We start from the raw sequence: 25,573 nt of genomic DNA on the forward strand, positions 1-25,573 counted from the left end.
GTGTTTAGCGCACCTCCTCACCCATCACAATGATGGGATGTACTAATACCTGCTGTCGGCCGCAGGAGCCGAGATCTCGACGTTTTGCTAACTGTATGTGTGAGAGCGGCCTTAAGTCAATGAGATTGTGTCTGTGTGATGTGATCTCCCAGATGCAGACCCCTCAGCCGGGGCTCCTGCTCAGTGACAAGTTCACTTTTAATTATTACTAAAGCTATAACCACTCACATCACAGAACCATAAAGGATGGAATGCATCAATAGGAGCCAATCACCATCCCAATGGGGCGACCGACAGATGAGCAAATTAATCTGACTGTGGCACGTCACTGGCATCACATTGTGTTGTGCGGCACCGACTGTAATGCGTCACCCACTGACCACCATGCTGTCAGTGCCTGGTAGGGGTCCCGTGTTTACGGCAAAACCAGTCAGGGGGCTTGTGAGGTGTATTTTACTCAACAGAGCGTCTTCTACATTTATGGACTCATCTGCAGTGAAAGTCTATATAAATATGGGATGATGGGCCCAATCAGATATCTATAGAGCGTTAGAGCTGGAATCGTAGGGGGTTTGGGGGGAAGTTCTAAGTTTAATTGGGGGAGGGGGAAACGAAACAAAAAAAGCACTAGTCAGACATCAAGTGTCAAGAAGAAATAGATGGGTATACACAGGTAGAGATTATCTTTACCCTGCTTTTCACGAAATGTACAGTTACTGAACCTGACACCTGCGGTCCCAGTTACTTATGTTCATACGCTTGTTCATTTCTGGCTAAATAAAATTCCTTTAAAAAAAAAAAAGAGCTGGAATCGTATAAAGAATCTATATTTTAGTAGTAAAACGAAATAGAAGTGATATTTTATTGAGGTGGGGGGTGGGGGGGGGGGGTGGCATTCGAAGAGCCGGTAGGGCAACGGACCAATCTCTCTATATATAATTGGCACCATGTTCCCTAGGAGTTTAGCATACTTACTACCTTGTATTGTGCAGGACAGGTTCTAGTAGTTATAGGAACCAGTTTCAGGAACGTTTTATGTATTTAATAACTTTTATAAATTTTTTTTGCTGCGGAACAATGAAAAAAAAAAAAGCCATTTCACTGTTTTTTGGGGGGGATTTATTTTTCTGGCATTCACCATGTGATATTAATATTGTTACCTATATTCTATGGTTCATTATGATTACTACTTTTGCTCAATAAAAACACTTTTAGTTCGGTACCATATTCCAGTTTTAAAGGACCGCACTGGCGAAGCATATTTTTCCATCCCTGCCCCCTCCACCTGATTGCCTGTCACTCTCTGGAGGTCTCCTCTATGTATTCCGGCCACTTCCTCCTGCCAGCCACCATCTTAAGAGTTAGAATTTTTACTTTCAGTTTCACATCTATCCCATGATGCAATGAGCCCAGCATTATCTAGGTTTATACAATTCTACCTTCCAGTTTACTTATCATTACTTTCTATATTTACCTAAATTAGCTACAAACCATAAATCAGGAGAATGAGTTGTGATCTCCTCTATTATACCTGAGTGACGGGAGTTGTGGGATCATCAGTAACTGTGACAGGAGTGCATGTCTCCCCGTCAACACAGTTGCTGTGGTGGATCCATGCAACAATGTCACACAGGCTGTGAAGTTGACTAGAAAATGAATCCATAACCCGCAAGTAAACCTGAGCTGGTCAGAACTGAGATCACATGACCATCCGAGGAAAAAGTGGCTGAGAGATTCAGACAGAAGATATCCAAGATCACACTGGTCCACTTAAATATATTGGGGCGTTAATTCATAATGAATGAATTAAAAAAGATCACTAAAGTGGCCCTTTAATTTTCTGTTAACAGAGCACAATGTGGGCTTGTTCTTTGCAGGACAACTCCTAGTTTTTATTGTTACGATTTTGAGGACCGGCAGAGAGACTGGAGAATCACAAATCTACTCTGCTGCCGCAGTTCTCCCCTTCGTCACTACTCAGAACACCCACTGAAAAGTGACAGCTGTAAATTCAGTATTGCTGACCCCACTTCAAACAGCTGTAGCTGCAGTTCTGTAAGGGCTACTGACATGCTTTTGGTGTCAACCTAAAGCCAAGCTAATAGCACTGATAGAAACAAGGCTACAGCTGTTTGAAGTAGAACCAGCTCTGTTCATCCAAAACTGTAATGTCCTTTTCCTGCAGAAGGAACAGAGCTCAGCCTGAACTGTTGGGAGATTAACATGTGGCAGATTTATCACAGCAGCTCTGCTGAATAATACATCTGTAGACTTTTAAGACTGTCTAGTCTAAGTTAATGTGGTGGCTTAGTTTACAACTAAAATTGTGCCAGTTTGTGGCACACAGTGTCTCATTTAGGCCACACCCTCTTTTCTATGAAGGAACACCCCTTGTAAGAGTGACTAAAAGGGTTTAAAACACATAGAAAATGTGGCCATAGTAAATAGGCCTCTGAATTCATCCCTTCTCCACTTTTTCTGCTCTATACCAAGCTCTGCCCCCTCATGTCACATGATGGTGACCTCATCACAGATCTTTCACCACCACTGCTCCTCTACAGCACTGAACCCCGCCCCTTCATTTCACATGATGGTGACCTCATCGCAGATCTTTCACCACCACTGCTCCTCTACAGTACTGAGCCCGCCCCTTCATTTCACATGATGGTGACCTCATCGCAGATCTTTCACCACCACTGCTCCTCTACAGTACTGAGCCCGCCCCTTCATTTCACATGATGGTGACATCATCGCAGATCTTTCACCACCATTGCTCCTCTACAGTACTGAGCCCGCCCCTTCATTTCACATGATGGTGACCTCATTGCAGGTGCTTTACTACCACTTTTCCATAATGCTGGGCTCTGTCCTCATTAGTCAGCCCAATGACGACAACGGTCCATCTGACATTTGCCAGAATTAACATATGGGCTGTCCAGCCCTAGTTGAAGTTTAACAGTTTCCGAATTTTGCCAGTTTAAGATGAAACAAAGACAAAAAGCAAAAAGATAAAACAAAAGCAAAATCTGGCTTGTCAGCTGGACAGCACTATCAATATCAGTTGTTTTCTTTAGCAGATTGTTTCTTACACCCTTGACTTATTCGGTTCACACTGACCCTTCAGTACAAGCTTGACGCTTCCATTTGGATCACTGCTCCATTCCGCAGTCATCTGTATTTTAATGCTGCTACATCCATTAGTGGCCATCTTTCCCCGTGCGACAGTTGCTTGTCCCAGAATACTGCAAGTGATGGTGGCCTGACTTCTCCTCCGCATACGAAAATCTTGTTATGTATATAGTACCAACGTATTCCGCAGCACTTTCAGGTAATTCATTTATTTATTACCCCCACCAAGCTGAGTACTCATTTTACAGACCTCAGAAGGATGAGTCAACCTTGAGCTGGCTACCTGAACCATGCAGGGATTGAACTCACAGCTTAGGACTGCATTTCATCTGCTTAACACTCTGCGCCACATGAAGCTTCATTATAAGGCCTGCTGCACTCTCATAGCAACAACTTCTCTTCATGTCCGTGCTTCAAAGCAGCGCTCCTTCCCTGGCCGTCCTGACCGGAACTCGGGTGTTACTTGTTTCTCTTCAGGTTTTTTCACTTGCTGTTTTGGTGACTCCTGAATATGTTATGGGGCCATGATTCTGGAGGGCAGCCTGCTAAAACTACCTGAAAGTAGACATCTTCCTCGGGATCCCTGTATTTCTCCCCTCCAGATGGCATCAGAGACTCTACCCATCCCTCTAACAGCTTTGCCCTTCTTGCGCTGGTACTCACCAGCTTTCATCTATGGGTTGCTTCTTCTGCAGGAGGGCCAGTTGTACTGAGTTCTGGTCACTGACTAGTGTGCACGGTCTCAGCATATTTCTATGCACTGTCCATTCATGATATAAGAGAATTGGGCTCCAACTACACGGGGGATGAACAACTTGCTGGCCGGTCTAGCATCTCTGCTGAGCAACCTGACTCCGTCTCCTGGCTGCAGGGGCAATCATTAGGCACTGCCCATTTCCCCCAAAAGTCAACAAGAAGGGTGGGCAATCTGTGATAGTAGTGTGGTGGTATACACCCATGCCAGTTCCGCAATGTATCCTGGCCATCTCTCCTTCTGTTCTTCCAATGTTCTCAGGAGTGTCTGATTCAGGTGCTCACAAGTGCTGCCCCCTTGCCGATGTTAGGGTTTGTACTCGTCTTCCTAATCTGATGCAGCCGACATCATTTTGTACTCGATTGGCCTTAAAAACAAGATCCCTTCTCGAAGTACAACTGAGCGGGGCGGCCATACAGCAAGATGAAATTCTTCCACAGAGCTTGCACCGCTGACTCTGCCATCTCATCTCACATGAGGATGACAACAGCAAGCTTGGTGAAACGACCTAGAAGGACTAGCAAATACTTGTAACCTTGCCGGGAGTCTTCTACCGTCGGACAGACCATCAGCACCAACTGCAGGGGATGGAAGGTCTGACGGTGGTCTGCTAAGGCCTGCTGGCCTCTAACTCAGGCTAGGTTGCAACAGCTTGTACAGATCTTGTGGACCATTCGCCATGAAACAGCCGGGGAAACCCTTCCGTGGGGCTTAAGTGCCTTTCTTTTCGTGGATCCACGTGGCAACCCTTGTTATCTCATTCTATACTGAAGAAGATCCACGCTGCTCTGCGGGACAGAGGAAGCCGGAGCAGATGCAGAAAACTGTATTGGGCGACGCGTCTGACTACAGAGCCAAAAGATATGCTGGTTCAATGTAAACGCTGGGAAATAAATATTAAGGCCGGCTTCTCACGGGCGAGAGTCTCACATAGTGGGACACACAAGTCTCACTCGATTATGAACCTCCCTCTTTTGACTGGTGTCATACACATGAGCGGCACGTCCTATCTTTGGGTGTGTTATAGCGTTGCCCATTGTTTTCAATGGGGCCAATGGCAGCATCACCCCGCGTGCTAGGTGCACACAAGTGTGATGCAAGATCAGCTGTGATGGAGGATCACTACCTCCCTGAAGTGATGCAAGACGTTTCTGATATAATCGCATCCACGTTCGTGAGTGCGATATCGGGCCTTGATTTTTGGCCGGATATCGCGCTCACCCGTGTATAGGTTAGGCTACATTCACACAGGCCAGAGTTTTGCGCTAGTTTTGTGTGTTGTGCACAAATACGCACTCCATTCTTTTGAATGAGCTTATTCACATGAGTGATTTCTTTCCCCCGCAGCATGTTCTATCTTTTGCCGTTTCTTCGTTACTCCCTGCTCATTGTTTTTAATGGAACCTTAAAAAAATATCACATGGCACTCGAATGCCCTGCGATGTGAAAGCAAATGCGATGTGATGTTTACCACCGAAATCAATAGGAAACACTTGTGTGCATGAAAGACCCGCCTGAGGATCACAATTTGACGAAGTGATGTGAGGCGGCTTTGAATGAAGGACGCACATTGGCAAACGCCCTATCTGACCCCATCTCTCGGCCCAATATCGCCCTCACCCGTGTGGATGTAGCCGAACGCTGCATTTCCTGGCGTCTTTGTGCTTAATAAAAGGTTAATGCGTGACTCCGTAGACTTCTGTTTCCTTAATCCCAGGCCGCCTCTTTTGCATATCTTCACCTTCCATTTCATTGCTCTATTTCCCCCACTTATACGCTGCTCATGAGTTACCGCCGCTCACTTCCGTTAATGTACACCATGTCCTTCGGCGATGCTAAGCCTGGCGGAACACTCTTGAAAGGAGTCATTACCAGGCGGCATGCTTGGCCACACAGTCACTCCCGGACTTTAATGCTGAACCCGTAACTTTCTTCATCTTTCTTCTGCTACTTAAAAGTTCCAGTATGAAACCTTATTTGCCGCGGCGGCCGGCGTGTGATATTGTAATTTAGCACCGGAGCAGAACAATCTATCCTCCTCTCTGTGGTTCAGTGTAGCGGCCCGTCCTTCCACGCCGCTACAATACTGGATGTGACAAAAGGGCCCTTTGATTTAAAGCCGACACTTTTGTGAAAGATACGAAAAGAGCCGGCTAATGGTTGTTTGAACTTGACATAGCTCCACTTTACACTAAGGCTGAGTATGAAATAATGATGGCGGCAGCGGAGCGTTAGCAGACCTCTACCGCATGGCTGAGCAGCTCCGTCGTGCATGGAGAAAGAATCACATGGACTTGTCTGATGGAACTAGACAACTGCCTTCATTACACTTACTAGGGTTTAAAAGGTAACTTCCTAATGTAGAGCATGTTTCAATTCCTGACCGTTTTCAAGAACTCTGCTTTCTGTCTCTGAATAGGAACATTCATTGAGTATATTCAGAGCCTGAAAACCCGTCCTGATCTCCTAGTTTAAGGATTGGCTATACTCGGAGACCTATTTCAGTTCTGGGAAGTAGTAGGTCTCGCCTGGACAGGCTTTTCCCTTTCTTTATAAACAACAAAGAAGGTTCCAATTCACTGACAGCAATTGCAGATCTTGAAAAGAGTGAAATATTGAAACACAAAGTATATTTGAAAGCAGTTTTCATAATGCACTGATATCACTTTATTAACCCCTTAAATGGATTGTACCAAAAATACAAGTTATGCTGTTCACAGGATAAGGGATAACTTGCTGATCGGTGAGACCCCCGCTGATGTTGAGATGGGGGGGTGGGGGGGCCCATGTTCCTCATCCTCCCCACTTTGGAGTTATTGGGCCCACCGCAGTGAGGAGGTAACTGAATGGAACGCTGGTTGTGCAAGCACACTAGTGCACCATTCACTTTCAGTGGGACTGCGGAGATACCTGAGTGGCACCCGATCCGGTATTTCTGTAAACCCCATTGAAATGAATGGAGAGCTGACCCTGCATGCTCTGCCAGCGCTCCTCTCATACTGACGTCACTGCGGGGGAAGAAGCGACCCCCGCAGTGAGAGGCAGTCCCGCTCTCGAGATCGGCGAATGTCTCAGCAGTGGGACCCCCGATGATCAGAATATGATCTCCTGTTCTGTGGATAGGATAACTTGCAATTTTGGTGCAACCCTTTTAATGACCACTGTATTGTGTTTTTGCGACAGTTGTTTAGGGTACTTCTTTCAGTGGATCCACAGCTGATTTCGAGTCAACATCCGCGCTATTAGTGCAGATTTTGACATACAATATGTGAAATGGGGCCAGGAAGGCCCAAGCTAGATGCTAGGGGAAGAAGTTCAGGGGGTGTTCAGATGGTGCGGTTAGCTGTCACATCCAAACTGCACCTGAAAACCCGCATGCAGCTCATCAGCTGCCGAACTGCCTGAATAGCCCCTGATACAACACCTGAACTGTTGGAACCCCTGTTAGGGATTGGCTTGTCCTCCTGTGTTACTTCTATGTATATATATGTGGACTCCCTTATGTTTCCCCTCTCTGCTTCTCTCCATCTACAGGACCACTATGACTGGGGTCTAAGAGCTATCAAGTCTGTCCTGGTGGTAGCAGGCTCCCTGAAGAGAGGAGACCCCGATCGCCCTGAAGACCAGGTCCTCATGAGAGCTCTGCGGGACTTCAACATTCCCAAGATTGTCACCGATGACATGCCCGTCTTCATGGGGCTGATCGGAGATCTCTTCCCAGCACTAGACGTGCCCAGGAAGAGAGACATGGAGTTTGAAACATTCGTGAAACAGGCGGTTCTGGATCTCAAACTGCAGGCAGAAGACAACTTTGTACTGAAGGTGAAACATCTGTGGTTTGGCTTGTAAACATTGTAGCACAGATCGCTGCGAATTAGGGTTTCCACAGATGGGTGCGATTCCTTGACTGATGAAAAGTTAGACAATTTTCTTATATAATTTCTGCATTCATTTTGAATAGTTTAGGATCTCTGCTTGCTGTTGTAACCGGTGCAGAACATGATGACTATTAGGGCTCCTGCCCACGGACGGGTATTTGCTGCAGGATCCGCAGCAAATAGCGCCCATAGCATATAATGGGAAATCGAGTTTTCCCCCACACTTTCAAAAACCAATTGCGTCTGAAGTCGTCTGATGCGTGGCCCTTCTGCAATGATATTACAGAAAGGTCGTGGACTCCGCGTCATCCCTGGGCGATGACACGGGAAAAGCAATAGTTTAAAAAAATCTTTGCTGTGCATGTCTGACGACGAGCCGTGTGGACCATCCGCAGTACTGAAGAAAGTAAAACTACCCGCTACGCACGGACGCGTCCTTAGCCTGGGTGACGGTACTCGTGATTACACACCACCAAAATCAGAATACTGACCATCAATCTATCCGCTCTTGCCGGTGGTTTGTCTCTCAGAGAAGGCTCAGCACTTAGGGTTAGTATTTACAGCAGATCTCCCTCTGGCACTCACCTTACAACAGCAGGAGAGTGCCGGTCCAGGAGAAGCTTACTTACAAGCCTCTCCAAAAAAACTGGCTACAGAATCTCACGAGTCCAGCCGCAGGTCAGCTCAGCTACAGCTCTCACTAGCAGAGTATCTTTTCTCTGCACTTTCTGAAAGCTACTAAGTCACAGCAGAGCCCTTGCTTTATACTTAGTCTATTGGCCAATTAGCAGTAGGCAGCTCAGGATCTGTTAGTCTACAGCAACAAAGTTAGAATATAAAAACACAGTCATGTGACCTCTCTCTGAAGGTCCTGGCAGGATCATAAATAAATTAGAGCAGTAATACTCATAGGCCGCCTGCAGACGGCCGGGTCAGATCCCCTGCGAGATTTCTCGCAGCGGGACCCGACCCGAGCCCCTGCAGGGACGATCGCGGCACTCACCTTTCCCGCGGCTCCGGCTCTTTGATGTGCCGGCTGCTGGCCAACCGGCGCATGTGCAGACCGGCGCCTAGGGAGTGACATTAGAGCATGCCGCGATTCGTTTTCCGCACGTGATTTCGCACGGACAAATCGCGGCCGTCCGCCTAGGATTGTGTTTTCTAAAACAATCTTATGGCAGCTTCCATGGGTGGAAATTCTGTGGCAAATCCCACGCAGAATTTCCGCCCTTGTGCAGGGGGCCATAGACATTTAACCCCTTACACTGGCATTCAATAGCAAAGTCATTATTGACTTCCAGTGAATAAAACCGAGTCCTGGTCATGTGATAAACACAAAGGCTTGCAGCTCGTTGCAGTAAGTATATGAGGGCTGTGGCTTGTACTGAGCCAATATGAGGATACACTCAATCCATTGTTTAGCCGTATCCTTTTTTATAGCTATGGGCCGTTTACCCTGCTACCGTATATGTGTGCCCTACATATTCTGTATCCTATTGTTGTGACTTATAACCTATGTAACTTCATTTAATAATTTGAAACAAAAACTGTAAAACCGCAAATGGAAATGGCGTCATTGGACGAGCCACGTCAAGGGGTTACAGGTTGCAACCTGATTGAAATAAAAGCTGAAATACAATAAAGAGGAGCCTTCTGTTTCCTCAGTGTGTTACTATTGTTATCACAAACCACATTACGTAATGCCACTTGTTCCCTTCAGGTCGTCCAGCTGGAAGAGCTGCTGGCTGTTCGCCATTCCGTGTTCATCATAGGCAATGCAGGAACTGGCAAATCTCAAGTGCTGAAGTCCCTAAACAAAACCTACCAGATCATGAAGAGACGCCCAGTGTGGACGGACCTCAATCCAAAAGCTGTCACCAACGACGAACTCTTCGGCATTATAAATCCAGCCACACGCGAGTGGAAAGACGGTAACTGCAGGGCCAATTAAACATGTAGTGTGCCCAATGCCCATTTTAGTGGGTTCTGTTGGTCTCACACTTCTGTGGAGTCGTCACTTGTATCTTCTTTATGTCACAGTCCTGCTGCATGTCTTATTATTGGGACATCAGCAGATTCAAAGTATCTTATTGCTCCATAACATATCGCATACCTTATTTCTTGCCTTCCATAGCCATGGTGTAGCATCCAGCAGTGCAAGCATGAAGGATTTATAACTAAGGCCTTCACACGCGATCTCACATTAGATAATGCAATCCTATGCAGACAGCCATGATTTGATCGCATGAAAACTCGCGCAGGAAACAAATCGCGGCATGTCCCATTTCTGTAGAAGCCTCGCAGAGGCCCGCACAGAAACGTCACGGCTGATGCAGCGGCTCCACTCTGTGCTCCTAGCAGGGCTGAGGAGACGGTGGAGCAGGTGAGCCGCGGTGGTCACTGCAGGGGCATGGCTCGTATTTTGCTGCAGGAGGCCGAAACGGAGTTTTCTCAGAAAAGACAGTTATCATGTATCCACAGGATAGTTGACACTTGTATGATAATAGGTAAAGGTGAAGTCCCCTGGTGCAGCACCAAGTCATGACTGACTCCTAGGGTGACGTCACATTGTGACGTTTTCTTGGCAGACTATTTTTGCGGGGTGGTTTGCCATTGTCTTCCCCAGTCATCTTTACCCCCCAGCAACCTGGGTACTCATTGCCAGCCTTGGATGGATGAGTCAGCCTTAAGCCGGTTACCTGACCCAAGCAGGGATTGAACCTGCAACCTTCAGGTCGTGAGCGTATGATAAAAAAGTAATGCTAAAACCTGCAAAATGCTGTTTCATTCATAGTCTATGAGGCTGGCAGTGACAGCCAAGTACACCGCTGTCACTGAAATGGATCAGCAGCGCACATGCTCTACCATTACTCCATGTCAACCCTCCTCGCTGCATGAGTGGTCTTGCAATGATGAGGAATAAGGGACCTCAGGACCCCCAATCTAGTGATACATGGGGGGTCCTGTAACTCCCGAGTCGCAGAAATAGCATCGTTACGGAAATTGCGTAAAACAGCCAGTTTGTCCTTTTTACGTAATTCCAACCACAGGCGATGGCGACATTTGGATGGGTGGTCTCATCTCACCCATGACTGCCTGAGTTGGAAATACCCTTTAATGGGGTATAACTAAATAAATAGAAGTTTTGGAATGAAAGTCTCCATATATTCGGACACAATAGAGGGGAACAAATAGTGTTATTATGGCATTTTCGGTCATTGCAGCTGTTTTCTGATATTTCTTTCTCTTCATGCCCAGCAGATGGGATTGAGGCGTTTGGTGTAATTCTTCTTAGTAGGTGTCTGATTCCGGAGGCTGCCAGTAACATTCTGTATGTGTTGCAGGTCTCTTCTCATCAATCATGCGTGAACTGGCTAACATTACACATGATGGACCCAAGTGGATAGTTCTTGATGGAGATATTGATCCAATGTGGATTGAGTCTTTGAATACCGTTATGGATGATAACAAGGTTTGTGAGGGGATAATGGGAACATGCTAATGTCAGAGCTGCTTTCCTTGTACGGCTTCTGTTGGATTGTGTTAGTGAACAGTCTGGCAGCCGTCCTATTTCCATAGGAAATAATTGGGAAAGCTTCTGAGAGCATGATGTCACTAATCCGGGAAAAGTAAACGCAGGATAACATTATGCATATATTATATTTTACTTACACTGACATGCCTTTATTATCTTGTGCTGATCTTAAAGGGGTTGTCTCACGAAAGGAAGTAACCCCATAACCACCGCAGAGGGGGCACCTTGCAGATCGGTGCAGGTCCAGAGTGACCAGGAATGAACTGAGAAGTAATCACACATGTCAGCTGTCTCTCCACTTATATTAATGAGCCTGCTGGAGATAGCTGAGCGCTGAGATGTTTTTGGCGGTCCCCTTAGAATGAATAGAGCAGCAGCTCATATATGTGATCGCTACTCCTTTCATTCCTGGAGGCAACGGACCCGCTTTCTCAGGATCTATGGGGATCCCAGTGGTCAGAACTCCCCCAAATCTGCAAGTTGTCCCCTACTCTGGAGATGGGCAATACCGTATTTTTCGTTCTATAAGACGCACCGGACGATCAGACGCACCCCCGTTTTGGAGGGGGGAAAATAGGAAAAAAAATATTCCAAACTCACCCTGTAACAGCGCAGGGGATAGTACCAAGCAACGAAGCAGAAGAGGTCTGAAAAATCGGAGCTCCATGTCACAGCGGCACTTTCCTCCTGCGTGTACAGCAGAAGGAAAGGAAGAAGCCGATTGGTGGAGGCGGGGAAGCAGCAGCAGTTCCCGCCGGCGCTCACCGCCAATCGGTGACACATATGTGCGGTAGTGGGGAGGAGAGAAAACTGGTGACTGATCACACATTTGTTTGTGTGATTGCGCCAACTAAATCGCGATCGCGCAAATAGCACATTCGCTCTATAAGACACGGCGACTTTTAACCCCCATTTTGTAGGGAAAAAAGTGCGCTTTATAGAGCGTGAAATACAGTAATTTATTTCACGTAATAAGCCCTTTAAAATGTGGGCTACGTGATGTGCTGATACCACTTGGTCTGGCCATCACTTTCTAATTGTGGAAGTCCTTCTACTGAGATCTTAAATCAACTTGTGGCCTCTACACATTTTTTCTCCACCCCTGGACCCATGATGTAGAGAGCTACAGCACCTGCTCCCTTCCCCCGCAGTCACTCCATTCTTGGGATTGACATTATACTATAAAGTTCATTGATAGGAAATACCCTTTAATACCTCTCGGCCCTATGCCACACGGTCACGGTGTAGGGAACTGATTCATAGCTCTCATTGACCCCAGAGGGTGGGCTCCTCCTCGCAGAGTCTTTGGAAGCATCTCTTCCCAGTAGTGGTGGTGGTGGGAGGGGAAGGGGGGAAGTCAATCCGATTTGGATTTCATGGCATCTAAACTGATCTCCACTTGTCAACTCAAGCTGCTCTAATCAGTCCATGTCATTAGTCCACGTTCCTCTTCATCTTCCCACCTCCTCTGCTCTTTTGGCAGATCCCCATGACAGTGGTCATTAATTAATTCTTCTCTTTCCTATTGGACCTAGTATGCCAACCTAGTCACTCTACTGGCCACTGTCTCTTAGCATCCTCTTCTATGGGAAGATGTTGTTCTCAGGATGCACTCTACCAACAGACTTCAGCAACTCTTCATTTAGTGGCTTGGCTGTTGAAGCTGCCATACTAAGAGAGTGTAGATCCAAACTAAGATTAAAGGGGTTGTCCCGCGCCGAAACGGTTTTTTTTTTTATTCAATAGACCCCCCGTTCGGCGCGAGACAAACACAAGGGATGGGTTAAAAAAAACAAAACAGTTTAGTACTTACCCAAATCCCCGCTCTGCGGCGACTTCTTTCTTACCTTAGCAAGATGGCCGCCGGGATCTTCACCCACGATGCACCGCGGGTCTTCTCCCATGGTGCACCGTGGGCTCTGTGCGGTCCATTGCCGATTCCAGCCTCCTGATTGACTGGAATCGGCACATGTGACGGGGCGGAGCTACGAGGACCAGCTCTCCGGCACGAGCGGCCCCATTCACCAGGGAGAAGACCGGACTGCGCAAGCGCGTCTAATCGGGCGATTAGACGCTGAAATTAGACGGCACCATGGAGACGAGGACGCCAGCAACGGAGCAGGTAAGTGAATAACTTCTGTATGGCTCATATTTAATGCACGATGTACATTACAAAGTGCATTAATATGGCCATACAGAAGTGCTGAACCCCACTTGCTGCCGCGAGAAAACCCCTTTAAGGTCAGAACCTGGCTTCATCTTGGATCTACTGCAGAACATGAAAGTCCTTTTCTATCTATGATGAGAGACCGTTCCATACATAGCCTTCATACCCGCGGGTGTGAAGGCATCCTGAGGCAGCTACCTGCTCTTGCCTCTACACCTATATATGTAGCAAGACAGCGGACTAGTAATGATGTCATATACATATGTCTGAAGTCCATGTCATAAATGGCCGTACAGTAGGAATCTAACCAATATGAAAATAATGTGCAGAAACGCCAGAGTTCTAGAAATAGCATTTACTATTTATTGTAAACTCCATAAGACCATCAAAACGAGATAAGCCACCTGAAACAGGCCACATCGCAGAATAAATAACTGCAGCATGCGTAACACGTAATCCAGTGCCCATTAACCCTGCTGTAGTTCATCTGTGCCAGATACATATAAGAAGTGCAGTAAGCACCCAGAGTCTGAATCACAGTCCATCGCTACCCGTTTCAGGGCATATACCTTTGCATATTCCAATGCCTCTCATGGTCGCATGGTTTTGCAGGCAGCAGCGCGCCGACTGCTTGACCCCTTCACCCTATTGGCTGCTTTTGAACAATATAAATAAACTAAAGTCAGACCATGAATGGTGGCGCGAGAGCCGTAACGTGAAGCTCCTGGGCCCCAATGCAAAACCTGTAACAGGGCCCCTAACTATAATGCTTTATTCATAGTACTGGGCTCCCTATATGGAAGGAGAGAGGTATTATGGCCCCCCTAAGGCTCCTGGGCCCGGGTGCAACCACATGCCCTATAGTTACGCCCCTGGGCCACAGTCCTGCACCACCATAAGTGGTCTATCTGTATGGCAACACCTACAACATGTACTCTGCCATATTCTTTTTGGTGATACCACATGCCTGTTTTTTTTACCACCAGAGACTTTCCTTATCTTTATCATTTCCACTGGTGTGAATAATTAGTCTTCACTTAAAGGGGTTGTCCCGCGCCGAAACGGGTTTTTTTTTTTTCAACAGCCCCCCCGTTCGGCGCGAGACAACCCCGATGCAGGGGTTAAACAAGAACACCGGACAGCGCTTACCTGAATCCCCGCGCTTCGGTGACTTCTTACTTACCTGCTGAAGATGGCCGCCGGGATCTTCTCCCTCGGTGGACCGCAGGGCTTCTGTGCGGTCCATTGCTGATTCCAGCCTCCTGATTGGCTGGAATCGGCACGTGACGGGGCGGAGCTACACGGAGCCCCATTGAGAAAAGAAGAAGACCCGGACTGCGCAAGCGTGTCTAATTTGGCCATTAGACGCTGAAAATTAGACGGCACCATGGAAACGAGGACGCTAGCAACGGAACAGGTAAGTGAAAAATTTCTGATAACTTCTGTATGGCTCATAATTAATGCACAATGTACATTACAAAGTGCATTAATATGGCCATACAGAAGTGTATAACCCCACTTGCTGCCGCGGGACAACCCCTTTAATGCACTTTTCCACACAACAATTATCGCTCAAAATTCGCATAGAAGCCATCTTTTGAGCAATAATCATTGTTTGTAGATGTGCGCCCATCGTGCACTTACCATGCACTTTTTGTCCATCGCTGAGTTCAGCTCACCTTAAAATCCTCGTCTCTGATAACAGAGACCACACGCTGTGTTCTCTGTGGGCAGTGCTAACATTCTTTCAGCTGATGTCCCTCTGGAGAACAATGGCGATGTATTTAGAGAACAGACCACCTGCTGGTCTCTAAATACATGCAAATGAAGCTAGTCAGCTACTAAAGGGTTGATTAGCCCATTAAAACCTAATGTAAAATGATTGCTCAAAACTGTCAGTTTCTGATAAATTTTGAGCGATCATCTGTGTGTGTAAATGCACCTTTTCCGTCCCCTTTTAGTCTGTTGTATAGACTAGTTGAAATGCGTAGGTAATAATACTGTTTTGTATTGTCATCTCTGCAGGACCATGTCAGGGTTATTTCATCTGCAGGGACAGGCTCCATATGGGGTTGCCCTTTTTAGGGTAGTCACCCTGCGATAGGTTTTCAGGATGGAATGGTGTCTGCTGGGTTTATTAGGGACAGTAATTTCACCCCTATGCCCTATCACCATTGACAATTGCGGTCCTAATGATTTGATAAGACCGTTTCCTATTTTTTTCCACTTGGTAATCCTTGAAGCCTATAGTGACTGGTTGGCATCTCGGCTGTTGCAGGAGATTTACCGCATACTGTGGTGTTTATGACTGCTACCTTGTCTATATCGGCTCCACTTTGGTCTCCTGTGTGTTTGTTGAGGGACTTCTGTCCATTTTTTCGCTCATGTATTGAATTTTGTTCTCCTTTTGAACACCCCAAGGTCATCATCTGTGTCCCCCAATTGAACAAACGAGAAAACAAAATTTTTTATTACTTACTGTAAGAGTTTTTTTTTCATTACATTCCTTGGGGCACGCGGCACTCACACAGTTTTTCTCCTTTTTAGGAGCTATGAACCACAAGGGGAGTTTTTTTTCCTCCAGGTCTCTTTATAGTGTGTTGAGCTCATCATTTCAGGGTTTTTTTCAGTTTTTTTACTGGTTATATACAAATTAATAAGCTCAGTGACTGCAAAGAGGTATAGCATGGCGGGGGGGCTAACATTTTACTGCTTCGTGTCGCCCTCCAGTTTTTTGTTCATCCCTCGTAAATGGAAAAAGTTGCATGTAGTCCAAAATGGTGCCATCAAATACTGCAGCTTTTCTTGTATAAAGCGAACTCTCGTATGGCTCTGATAATGTAAAAATACTATGGTTCTTGGACTCTGCCAACACAAGGCCTGAAACATGAAAAAATGGTTTTATTGTGCAAAAGTTGTAAAACATATAGTAATTAGAGTTGAGCGAACATACTCTACCGAGCTTGATGCTTGTTCGAGTATTAGCGTGCTCGATGGTGCTCGCTACTCGAGCAAGTGTCACGCAGTGTTCGACCTCCCCCCCCCCCCCGGGTGGGTTTTGGCCCCTCCCCACTGTTGCGCATGTCAATGCTAGTTTGTGGGTTTGTGGCTTGCTTGGGAGAATGGGGGGGGGGGGGGAGAGGAGAGAGAGAGAAAGAAAAGAGAGAGAGGAAAGAAAGGCTCGGCAACCAGCGGGTCACATACAAAAATGCTCGAGTCTCCCATTAAAGTCGATGGGGTTTGTTACTCGAATTGAGCTCTCGAATTTTACGAAAAGCTCAACTCGAATAACGAGGACCCGAGCATTTTGGTGCTCGCTCATCTCTAATAGTAATTCTATAAATCTGGTGTTGCTGTAATCGTACTGACCCATAGAATAAAGTTGTGTCATTTTTACTGTAGAGTAATAATAGCCTAATATATCTACATCGACAGAAAACTAAAGAAAAAAATTGCTGTATCGTTAAGGGGTTAATGACAGTATAAGAGTTCGTTCACACTTTGACTTAACATAGCGGCCGTTCACTACTGAACATCTGCTATTTACACTGAGCGATCAGCTCATCATCTATCGTTTGGGCTACATGAAATCCTGAACAATGAACGGCTGCTGTGTTAATTTAATGGAGAGGGGTGGGGGAGCGCAAGGAGTGAAATCTCCTGCAGCCACCCCGCCCCCTGCTGGCCGCTCTGTGAGCGAGCCAATGATACTCGCTCCTATGTAACAGCACAGGAGTGAGTATGTGCGGGGACGAGTGTCAGGCATCGTTTGCCCGAAATTTGTGTTGTGTAAATAGGCCTTAAGTCTCGAGCTTAATTAGCAGTGAAATTTTCCATTGGGAGCTGCGTGTTGTGTGTTATCCTGCTCCCATAGGAGTCTCTGGAAACTCCCATACATCACACACCAAAGATAGGTCAGGTCCGATCTTTTCACGCATCACGGACCTTCGATACGGGCTTGGCAGTCACATGTCCTATCTTTGTTAGATTCAAGCTTTTTCTGCGTCTGAAATTCCTCCATCTGAACGCTTCCATAGGAAACCATTGGTTCTATTAGACTCCATCTTTTCATTCGCCTATACTGCACTAAAACCACCCTCGTGTGAACGAGCCTTAAGGTAAATTTTTTAATTGCGGCTCTCTTCTTTATTCTTCTCTCAGGTTTTGACTCTGGCCAGTAATGAGCGGATCCCACTGAACCCAACCATGAGGCTGGTGTTTGAGATCAGCCATCTGAGGACCGCCACTCCGGCCACAGTTTCCAGGGCAGGTAATGACTCGTTCCGCCCCTCGGTGACTGCAGGAAAAGCCTCAACGTCCTCGGAAGACGACTAGAATTGTGTTCTACACCCAGAGGGTTTTGTATTTATTGCTGCCAGAAAATACAAACATTGTTATCAGAGCCGAAGGTTTACTTAGTCCAGTGTCACCTATCCTAGACAACACTTTGTGAGCCAGACGTGGCACCAAGATGGCCTCCTGCAATGTGCCAGTAGGTGGCCTCTAACAGTCTGGAGGCTCGCTCACAGAGGATTTTCTACACTTGATACAATTTTTGTATATCAACTTGTATTAACCATTTAGTATACGGTGCAGCATACATTTCTCGCTCGTGTCATTGGGGTACACAGCAAAGACCGTGGGATATAGCTTCTGCCACTAGGAGGCGACACTAAGCACAAAAAGTTAGCTCCGCCCTCTGGCTATATCCCTCCTACCGACAACAGGCTAATCAGTTTTTAGCTTTGTGTCTCGTAGGAGGACGGTCGTGCCCGTTAGGGCTGCTTTAAGGGCCAGGGTTAGACGGAGAGGCAGGACGCTCCCCATCAAACCCGAACGGAGAGAAGGGCGAACAACCTCGGGTTTGTCCAGGTTGCTTCTTGCCCGGCCCGCCTCAGAAGAAAAGGTGGCACATCCGGGTCATATATATCTGCATGTGGCCCGCCAGCGAGAGCCCCCCATGTTTGCTGCAGAGGTCCACATCCCCTTCCCATGGGCAGGCGATGTTATAGGGGTAGGCTGCTGGAACTGGGGAGCCGCTTTTTCTTCCAGCAAGGACGCAGGAGGTAAGTATGCGCTGGCGACCCCGCCCCCTCCCTCCCTGCCTCTCTCCCTCTCCCTTCCCTGGCTCTCCCAGTATGTCGCTTTTGCACGCGTACTTTGTGGGCTGCAGCGAGGCGCAGGGACAGGCTCAGGCGGACAGGCTCCTTTTCGCGGGGGTTGTATCTGCTATGTATGGCTGTGGCAGCGGAGGGCATTATTCTGGATATTCAGGGCGCTGGTTCCAGGCACAAGCCAGCGGGGGGGTATGGCCTCGTGGGCATGGCACCTCAGGCGACGGCAGCAACAACTTCCAGTATGCCCTGGTCTTCCGGCTCCCTGCAGGGGCTCCCGGGAACGTGGTACGCGGAGCTCATGGACATGGTAGCAGACGCGCCCTGGCGATGACCCCTGCGAAAGGATCTTGTCTCTCAGGGTCCCCTCTACCACCAGAATTTAGCTACACTGCGTTTGACAGCGTGGCAGTTGAGACCGCGGTACTCTGAGCAAAGGACTTCTCAGACCCAGTTATCCAGACAATGATTAGGGCTAGGAAGCCGTCGTCATTGAAAGTATATCACCGGGTGTGGAGAACATTCTTTCGCTGGTGCGAGCAGAAAGGGGCGCACCCGATGCATTTTTCGTTGGCCTGTCTCCCGTCGTTTCTCCAAGACGGGTTGGGCTTGGGCCTGAGCCTCAGCTTCCTTAAGGGACAGGCTTCGGCTTTGTCAGTTTTGTTTCAGCGACCTTTGGCTACAAGGTCGGCGGTGCGCACCTTTTTACAGGGAGTCGCTCATACGGCACCCCCTTTCCGGTCTCTGGTGCCACCTTGGGACCTTAACCTGGTTCTGGATGCCTTGCAGGCCCATCCGTTTGAACCATTAGCGGAAGTACCGTGGCGCTTGCTGTCCTGGAAGGTCGCTTTCCTTGTGGCAGTTACCTCCCTTCGTAGGGTTTCGGAGATTGCGGCGCTATCGGCAAAACCACCCTTTACGGTTTTTCACCAAGATAAGGTGGTGTTGCGACCGGTGCAATCTTTTCTCCCAAAGATGGTGTCTACCTTTCACATTAATGAGGACATTGTACTGCCATCATTTTGTCCAAAGGCGGTTCACCCTAGGGAACGGGCTCTGCACACTTTAGACCTAGTCTGCGCCCTGAGGACATATTTGTACCTGACTGTGTCTTTCCGGCGCTCGGATTCCCTATTCGTGATACCGGATGGTCCGAGACGTGGCCTTGCGGCATCAAAGGTGACAATTGCTCGCTGGATCCGTTCGGCAATGGTGGAGGCCTACCAGGCTAAGGGTGAGGCACTGCCGTTCCAGGTGAAGGCACATTCTGCCAGAGCGGTGGGGGCTTCATGGGCGGTCAATCACGGTGCTTCAGTATCACAGGTGTGTAAGGCAGCTACCTGGGCATCCCTGCACACCTTTTCTAAGTTTTATTAGTTACATACGTTTGCGTCAGCCGACGCTTCGCTCGGTCGAAAGGTTTTACAGACGGCTGTAAACTGACGGCATGCGTTTTGATTTATTTGTACCCACTCTCGGGGACGGCTGTGGGACGTCCCACGGTCTTTGCTGTGTACCCCAATGACACGAGTGAGAAAAGAGAATTTTGTGTGTGTGAATGTACCCTTAAAGCGGTCACACACAGCCATTGACTGTCAGCCAACAGCTATTTCTACTGACCTCCCCATACTGATGGACTCTTGGTCTTGACTCTTGGCCAAACAATGGTTTTCAGTTTTGCTTGAAAACCGTCATTCAGCAGAATAGCTGATAAGCAGGACAGCACTCTGTGCTCTGCCTGCAGAGAGCTGATTACAGCTGATAACATTGTTACAGCTGTTCTCAGTTCTCAGCCCTACCAGCAGAACAGCTGATAAGCAGGACCATGCTGTGTCTGCTGTCCATGGTGCTGAATTCTTCCTGGCTGAACAGTGGAGCTAATGACAGAGCTCAGACCTCCTGCTGTCTTCTGCAACAGATCCCAGAAGCTTATTTGCATGCAAATGAAGCTAATAAAGTACTAATAGCAATTAGTGCCTATTAGTACTTTATGCAAAATGATCGCTGATCTTTCAATCTTTTGAAAGATATCTGTGTGTAAATGGGCCTTTATCCTTCTATTAGCAGTTCCCACACATACCCAGAAATACCTGCCCTTGGCTCTCCACACATGCAGATAATTAGTTCTGTCATCTCCTTCCAAAAGCTAAGCAACAGGCCACATAGCCATAACATATGTGTGAGATCTGCTGTGTCTTCTAGGCTCTGAGCACATGTGACATTTCCTCTGAACCCCATCTTCTACAGTATGCAAGGGGTTCAGTTTACTCTATAGTTGTGATCTGCATTGAGCCACATTAAGGGCTCATTCACACAAGTATATATACCGCGTATTTACACACGCTTTTTTGTGCATGCAATTTTCGTTAATAGAACCCATTGATTTCAGCGGGTTCGTTCACATTTGTGTATTTTCGGGGCATATTAGGTTGCGTAAAAAAATGGGTATGTTCTGTCTTTGCGTGTATTTACACGCCAACGTACTATATTAAGTATATGAAACGAGTCAATACGCTGCGCACAAAGCGCACGCTGGCGTTGTTCATAACGGAAGGCTTCTATCTATCTTGTAGCACTAGCTTCTGAGGAGTTTGTCTCCCCTGATCTTCAGGCTCATGGAAAAGGGTTTCCTTTATGGAGCCTGGTGGAACTTGGATTGGCACTCTCATTTGCTCATTGCATGTAATTGTCGCCCAGTAACCCCAAGCGGGCAATAGTTTAATAAGAGACACTAAGTGACATTGTGTCCAGTTTGCAGACCCCTTTTCAGAGGACCGGCTCCTCTCAATTCCCTCTGAAAGTAAATTTAACCTTATGGTAACTAAGAGTACTTTTACGCGGGATGATGTTTGGCGCAGTGGCGCCCGACAGTCTTCCCAATGACTATCACTCCGGTACTTTCACACAGGAGCAATGGTTGTTCAGTGAATGGAGGTGGAGCGCAGCCCAGATCTATTCTGGCCACCCGCCTCCATTCACTGTGAACAGGCAGTTGTTAATAGATGAGTGACTGCCTGTTCACACCGATGGAGAAGACGCTCACTATTCGCTCTGTTTCAGTAAGCTAAAGCGGAGCAGCCAGCAACTAATGAGCGATTTCTCACTCAGTACTCTGCTGAGTTCCACCTTTAGATGGGAGGAGTATCGCTTAAAATCACTCGTTTGAGCATTTTTCAGCTGATAGTTGGCTTGTGTGAAAGTACCGTGAGAAGTGACCCCCACTGATCTATCCATCCGCGTAATGCCCCTGATGCTGCATCTTGTAGACGTCAAGTAATGCAGACCATGTATAAGGTCATCCATCCTATATATACAATGTGACCCCTTTGTTTGCCTCTACAGGGATCCTGTACATCAACCCTGCAGACCTTGGCTGGAACCCACCAGTCACGAGCTGGATAGACAAGCGGGAGGTCCAGTCTGAGAGAGCCAACCTGACCATCCTGTTTGACAAGTATCTACCAGTGTGTTTGGACATTCTCAGAACCCGGTAATGTCACTATACTGGATTCCATAAACTGGGGCATAAGGGTCCATTCAGATGGGCACATATCTGGGCCGCGTGCTGTCGGTGGATTCTACGGACAGCACAGGGACCCACCATAGCCAGTACAGCTTTTTACATGTACATACACTCACTGATGGTTGCGGGGAAAGAAATAGTTGCATGTCCAATCTTATCCATTTTCACGGATGCCATGTAATGTGCAGGCTGCAAGTGTTTACCGCGGTGTCTTGGGTACAACTCACATATGGCCGTCTGTATATAGGCATAGGGCTCATTTACACAGGCGCATGCGTCAGCACAATGTATTTGCGCTACGTACAAGGCTTTTTTGTGCGCATATCAAGGTATCTTATTGTACTTTTTGGCACGCAGTGCATGTTCATCTACTCAGGCTAACAAACATGTCCTGATTTACATGGATATTAGTTCTTGATGTGTTTCACACATCCCCTTGCACATTGCATGCACATTTGCGCACCCCCCCATAGACTTCTATGGGGACCTTTGGTGCGCAAGTGCCCAGAAAGATAGAGCATGTTCTATTTTTTGTGCAAAAATCTGCAAATGTGTGCAAACCCACTGACATCAATGTTCTCCCAATCATTGCTAAATGGCGCAGTTGACAGTCTGTGCTATCAAACCCCATCATGTACTGTCAGTTACTGCCTGTTGGCAGCAGGTAAAAGGTCCTGTGATGGATCGCGCCACCCCTTTTAGAGATACATCCGTACATTTGCAGTTCTGGTTAACAAGTAGCACCTTATTCAACTTCTACAATGGCCACAATTGAGTAGAGATGGCGGACGGGGTGAATGACCAAATCAGCGGCGCAGAGAATGTATTTAACAGGATGCAGATTAATCAGCTTTACTTTCTTATTTCTTTGAAGGCACAGAAGGGAAGGGATGTTTACATAATAGAAATAATCACTGGGCTTCGCCGCGCTTCCATTTTTCATGTCTTTGCCGTTTGCATCAATAAATCAGATCTGTGAACGCGAGCACCTGTTCTCCGGCGTCTCCGAAAGCGCCGCACGTCACAGGACATATGCGGATTACAGCTTCAGTACATCTCTGTATGGAAACAAAAAACAAACATCTGTTTATTGTTTTCCTCCAGTAACATATATATATATATATATACCAGTATAATGTCATCTCTTCAAGGTCGCTTGTTATACTGAGCAAAGCTGCAGAAGAAACAGGCCTCTCTTGGCAAGTTTGTCATTGTTGGTGACTTAGAGTTGAGCTTGATGCTCGTTCGAGTATTAGCATACTTGATGGTGCTCGTTACTCGAGCGAGTACCACGCCGATTTCGACCCCTCCCCGTTTTGATCCCTCCCCGCATTACCACTTTCTGCTGCGAGAGAGAGAAAAAGAGAAAAAAAAAACAACTCGGCAACCGGTGGGTCAAATACAAAAATGCTTGGGTCTCCCATTGACTTCAATAGGGTTCATTACTCGAATAGAGCTCTCGAATATTACGAAAAGCGAGCACCGGAGCATTTTGGTACTCGCTCATCTCTATTGGTGAGGAATAATAGTTTCACCATTGCAGCTCACACCAGACTTGCCATCCAGCTTTCCAAGTGTCCTGTATGCCAAAACCACCAGCTGTAGCAATGTACTGTAACTAGGCGAACCTGCCTGTTCAACATTGAGGTGCGTCTAGTCTATGAACAGTAGAAAGTTTCGTTGGATGATTACCATTCCTGAAATTGAACTTGAGGGCAAAGTTGGCATGAAGATTGGTAATTAATCTGGTGCCGTACCTGAGCTCGGAGTTGATGTTGGGCTTTTTTTTAACTTTAGATTTTGGATATGTAACTTGTATTTGTATTCTTACAGATTCAAGAAGATTATACCGATCCCGGAGCAGAGCATGGTGCAGATGTTGTGTTACCTGCTGGAGTGTCTCCTCACCAAAGAGAACACCCCCCCTGACTCCCCCAAGGAGCTCTATGAGCTGTACTTTGTCTTCGCAGCAGTCTGGGCCTTCGGAGGAGCAATGTTCCAGGATCAGGTATGGAGTGCACTGCTGGGGATAGCACCGTTTAATGTCAGCCATGTTCATTATTTTGCTCCCCCCTCCCATCCTCCGAGTGCTCTGATTATGAGCAGCGAACAATAAGCGCCAACAACCATTACTGAGTAAAGGGGCTTTTACACTGAACGGTTATCGGTCAAATCCCTTGAGCCCAATGTCCACGGGCGGGCTGAATTGCGCAATCCGTGAGGGCGATCCGCAGTTCAAGCTGCCCATGGGGATACATGGCCGTCCACAGCTTAATTAAAGCATGCAGATTTGATTTGCAAATCTTTGGATGCAGAAATCAAATCGCAGCATGCTCCATTTCAGTGCAGTTCCCGCACGGACGGCTTCCATTCAAGTCAATGGAAGCCATCTGATCCGCAGTCCGTACGCAATTGACATTGCAAGCGGGCCGCGGATTCTGTGGGAAAGCAGGAGCTGGAATGAAAAAACTACTGCGCATGTATGCCGGCCATCGTTTCTGCACACATCCGCAGTAAAGAAAAAACACCCGGATAGGTACGTATTGTCCTCGGCCGCAGGCAGGGTCGGATTCCGCTGCACGCTCCCGCATCCAGTATCCGACCTGCCCGTGGACATGAGCCCTAATTTGTTCAGTGTACATGCATGCACCGACTGAACGACGAATGAGAAGTCTGTCGCTTCACATCCGTCATTGCGTTTCTGCATTCAGTCTTCCAACAATACCCTCTATGAACATATATATCATATGGGTGTACCGCTCTGTATCTGCCGTATACACGGACACTGCGCAGTCCCAGCATAGCAGCCCCACCCGTAGTATATGGCTCATGGCTCCTCGTTGGAGGACTACCTTAATACATACAGTCAGCATTGCAGCAGAACAAAGCTTGTTGTCTGCTGTTAATTCCTTTGTCCTCCAGCCCCGGCTAATGTTTTATCACTTGTCCAGATCTAATCTTAAAGCGCAGCGCCAAGCTCCAGTCTAGACAGCGGCTGATTGGCTGCTCGCGATACAGAAGAATAATGGGGATTACTGTAACTGGCGTATAGCATTTTTCTTTAGCAATACATTTTCCTCCACCGCCGAACACGACGCTAATCCAGTGACCGGACCAGAAGATGTGAAGGCAATACAGATAATGGGATTACCGAGAGAAATGCAGAGGAGGCAGATGTGAGAACAAGACGTCATCGTCAGCCAACATGACAGCCATTTCAGTTAGACCATTTTTCTTCTCGAGTCCCGTTAAAGGGACCGATCGCAACATGAAGTGAACTTTGAATCATTTCCCCAACTCTAACAACTTGTGAACTTAATAGCACAATCTTTAATAGGCGCGATACTTCGTCCACCAACGCAGGTAATGGCACCTTTGTAACGCGTCGAGGGGACTTCATCCAAATCTGCTTTGTTTCTCAGAGCTACATTTCTTCGTAATCACATTGTCCTGTGTGTCAGTCTTCACTGAAG

General features: G+C 47.3%; 1 protein-coding gene across 1 annotated transcript in view; it reads left to right on the top strand.

The window, feature by feature from the left end:
- DNAH9 (dynein axonemal heavy chain 9) overlaps positions 1 to 25,573 on the top strand; it is a 313,610-nt gene that overhangs the window by 114,405 nt on the left and 173,632 nt on the right. Inside the window, exons 30-35 of the mRNA XM_066587296.1 lie at positions 7,418 to 7,705; positions 9,482 to 9,692; positions 11,106 to 11,233; positions 17,625 to 17,733; positions 21,920 to 22,067; positions 23,934 to 24,108. Coding sequence (XP_066443393.1) covers positions 7,418 to 7,705; positions 9,482 to 9,692; positions 11,106 to 11,233; positions 17,625 to 17,733; positions 21,920 to 22,067; positions 23,934 to 24,108 — 1,059 coding nt within the window. The remainder of the gene's footprint in view (positions 1 to 7,417; positions 7,706 to 9,481; positions 9,693 to 11,105; positions 11,234 to 17,624; positions 17,734 to 21,919; positions 22,068 to 23,933; positions 24,109 to 25,573) is intronic.

Source organism: Eleutherodactylus coqui, chromosome 13 (assembly GCF_035609145.1).
Source record: "Eleutherodactylus coqui strain aEleCoq1 chromosome 13, aEleCoq1.hap1, whole genome shotgun sequence".
Taxonomy (NCBI): Eukaryota; Metazoa; Chordata; class Amphibia; order Anura; family Eleutherodactylidae; genus Eleutherodactylus; species Eleutherodactylus coqui.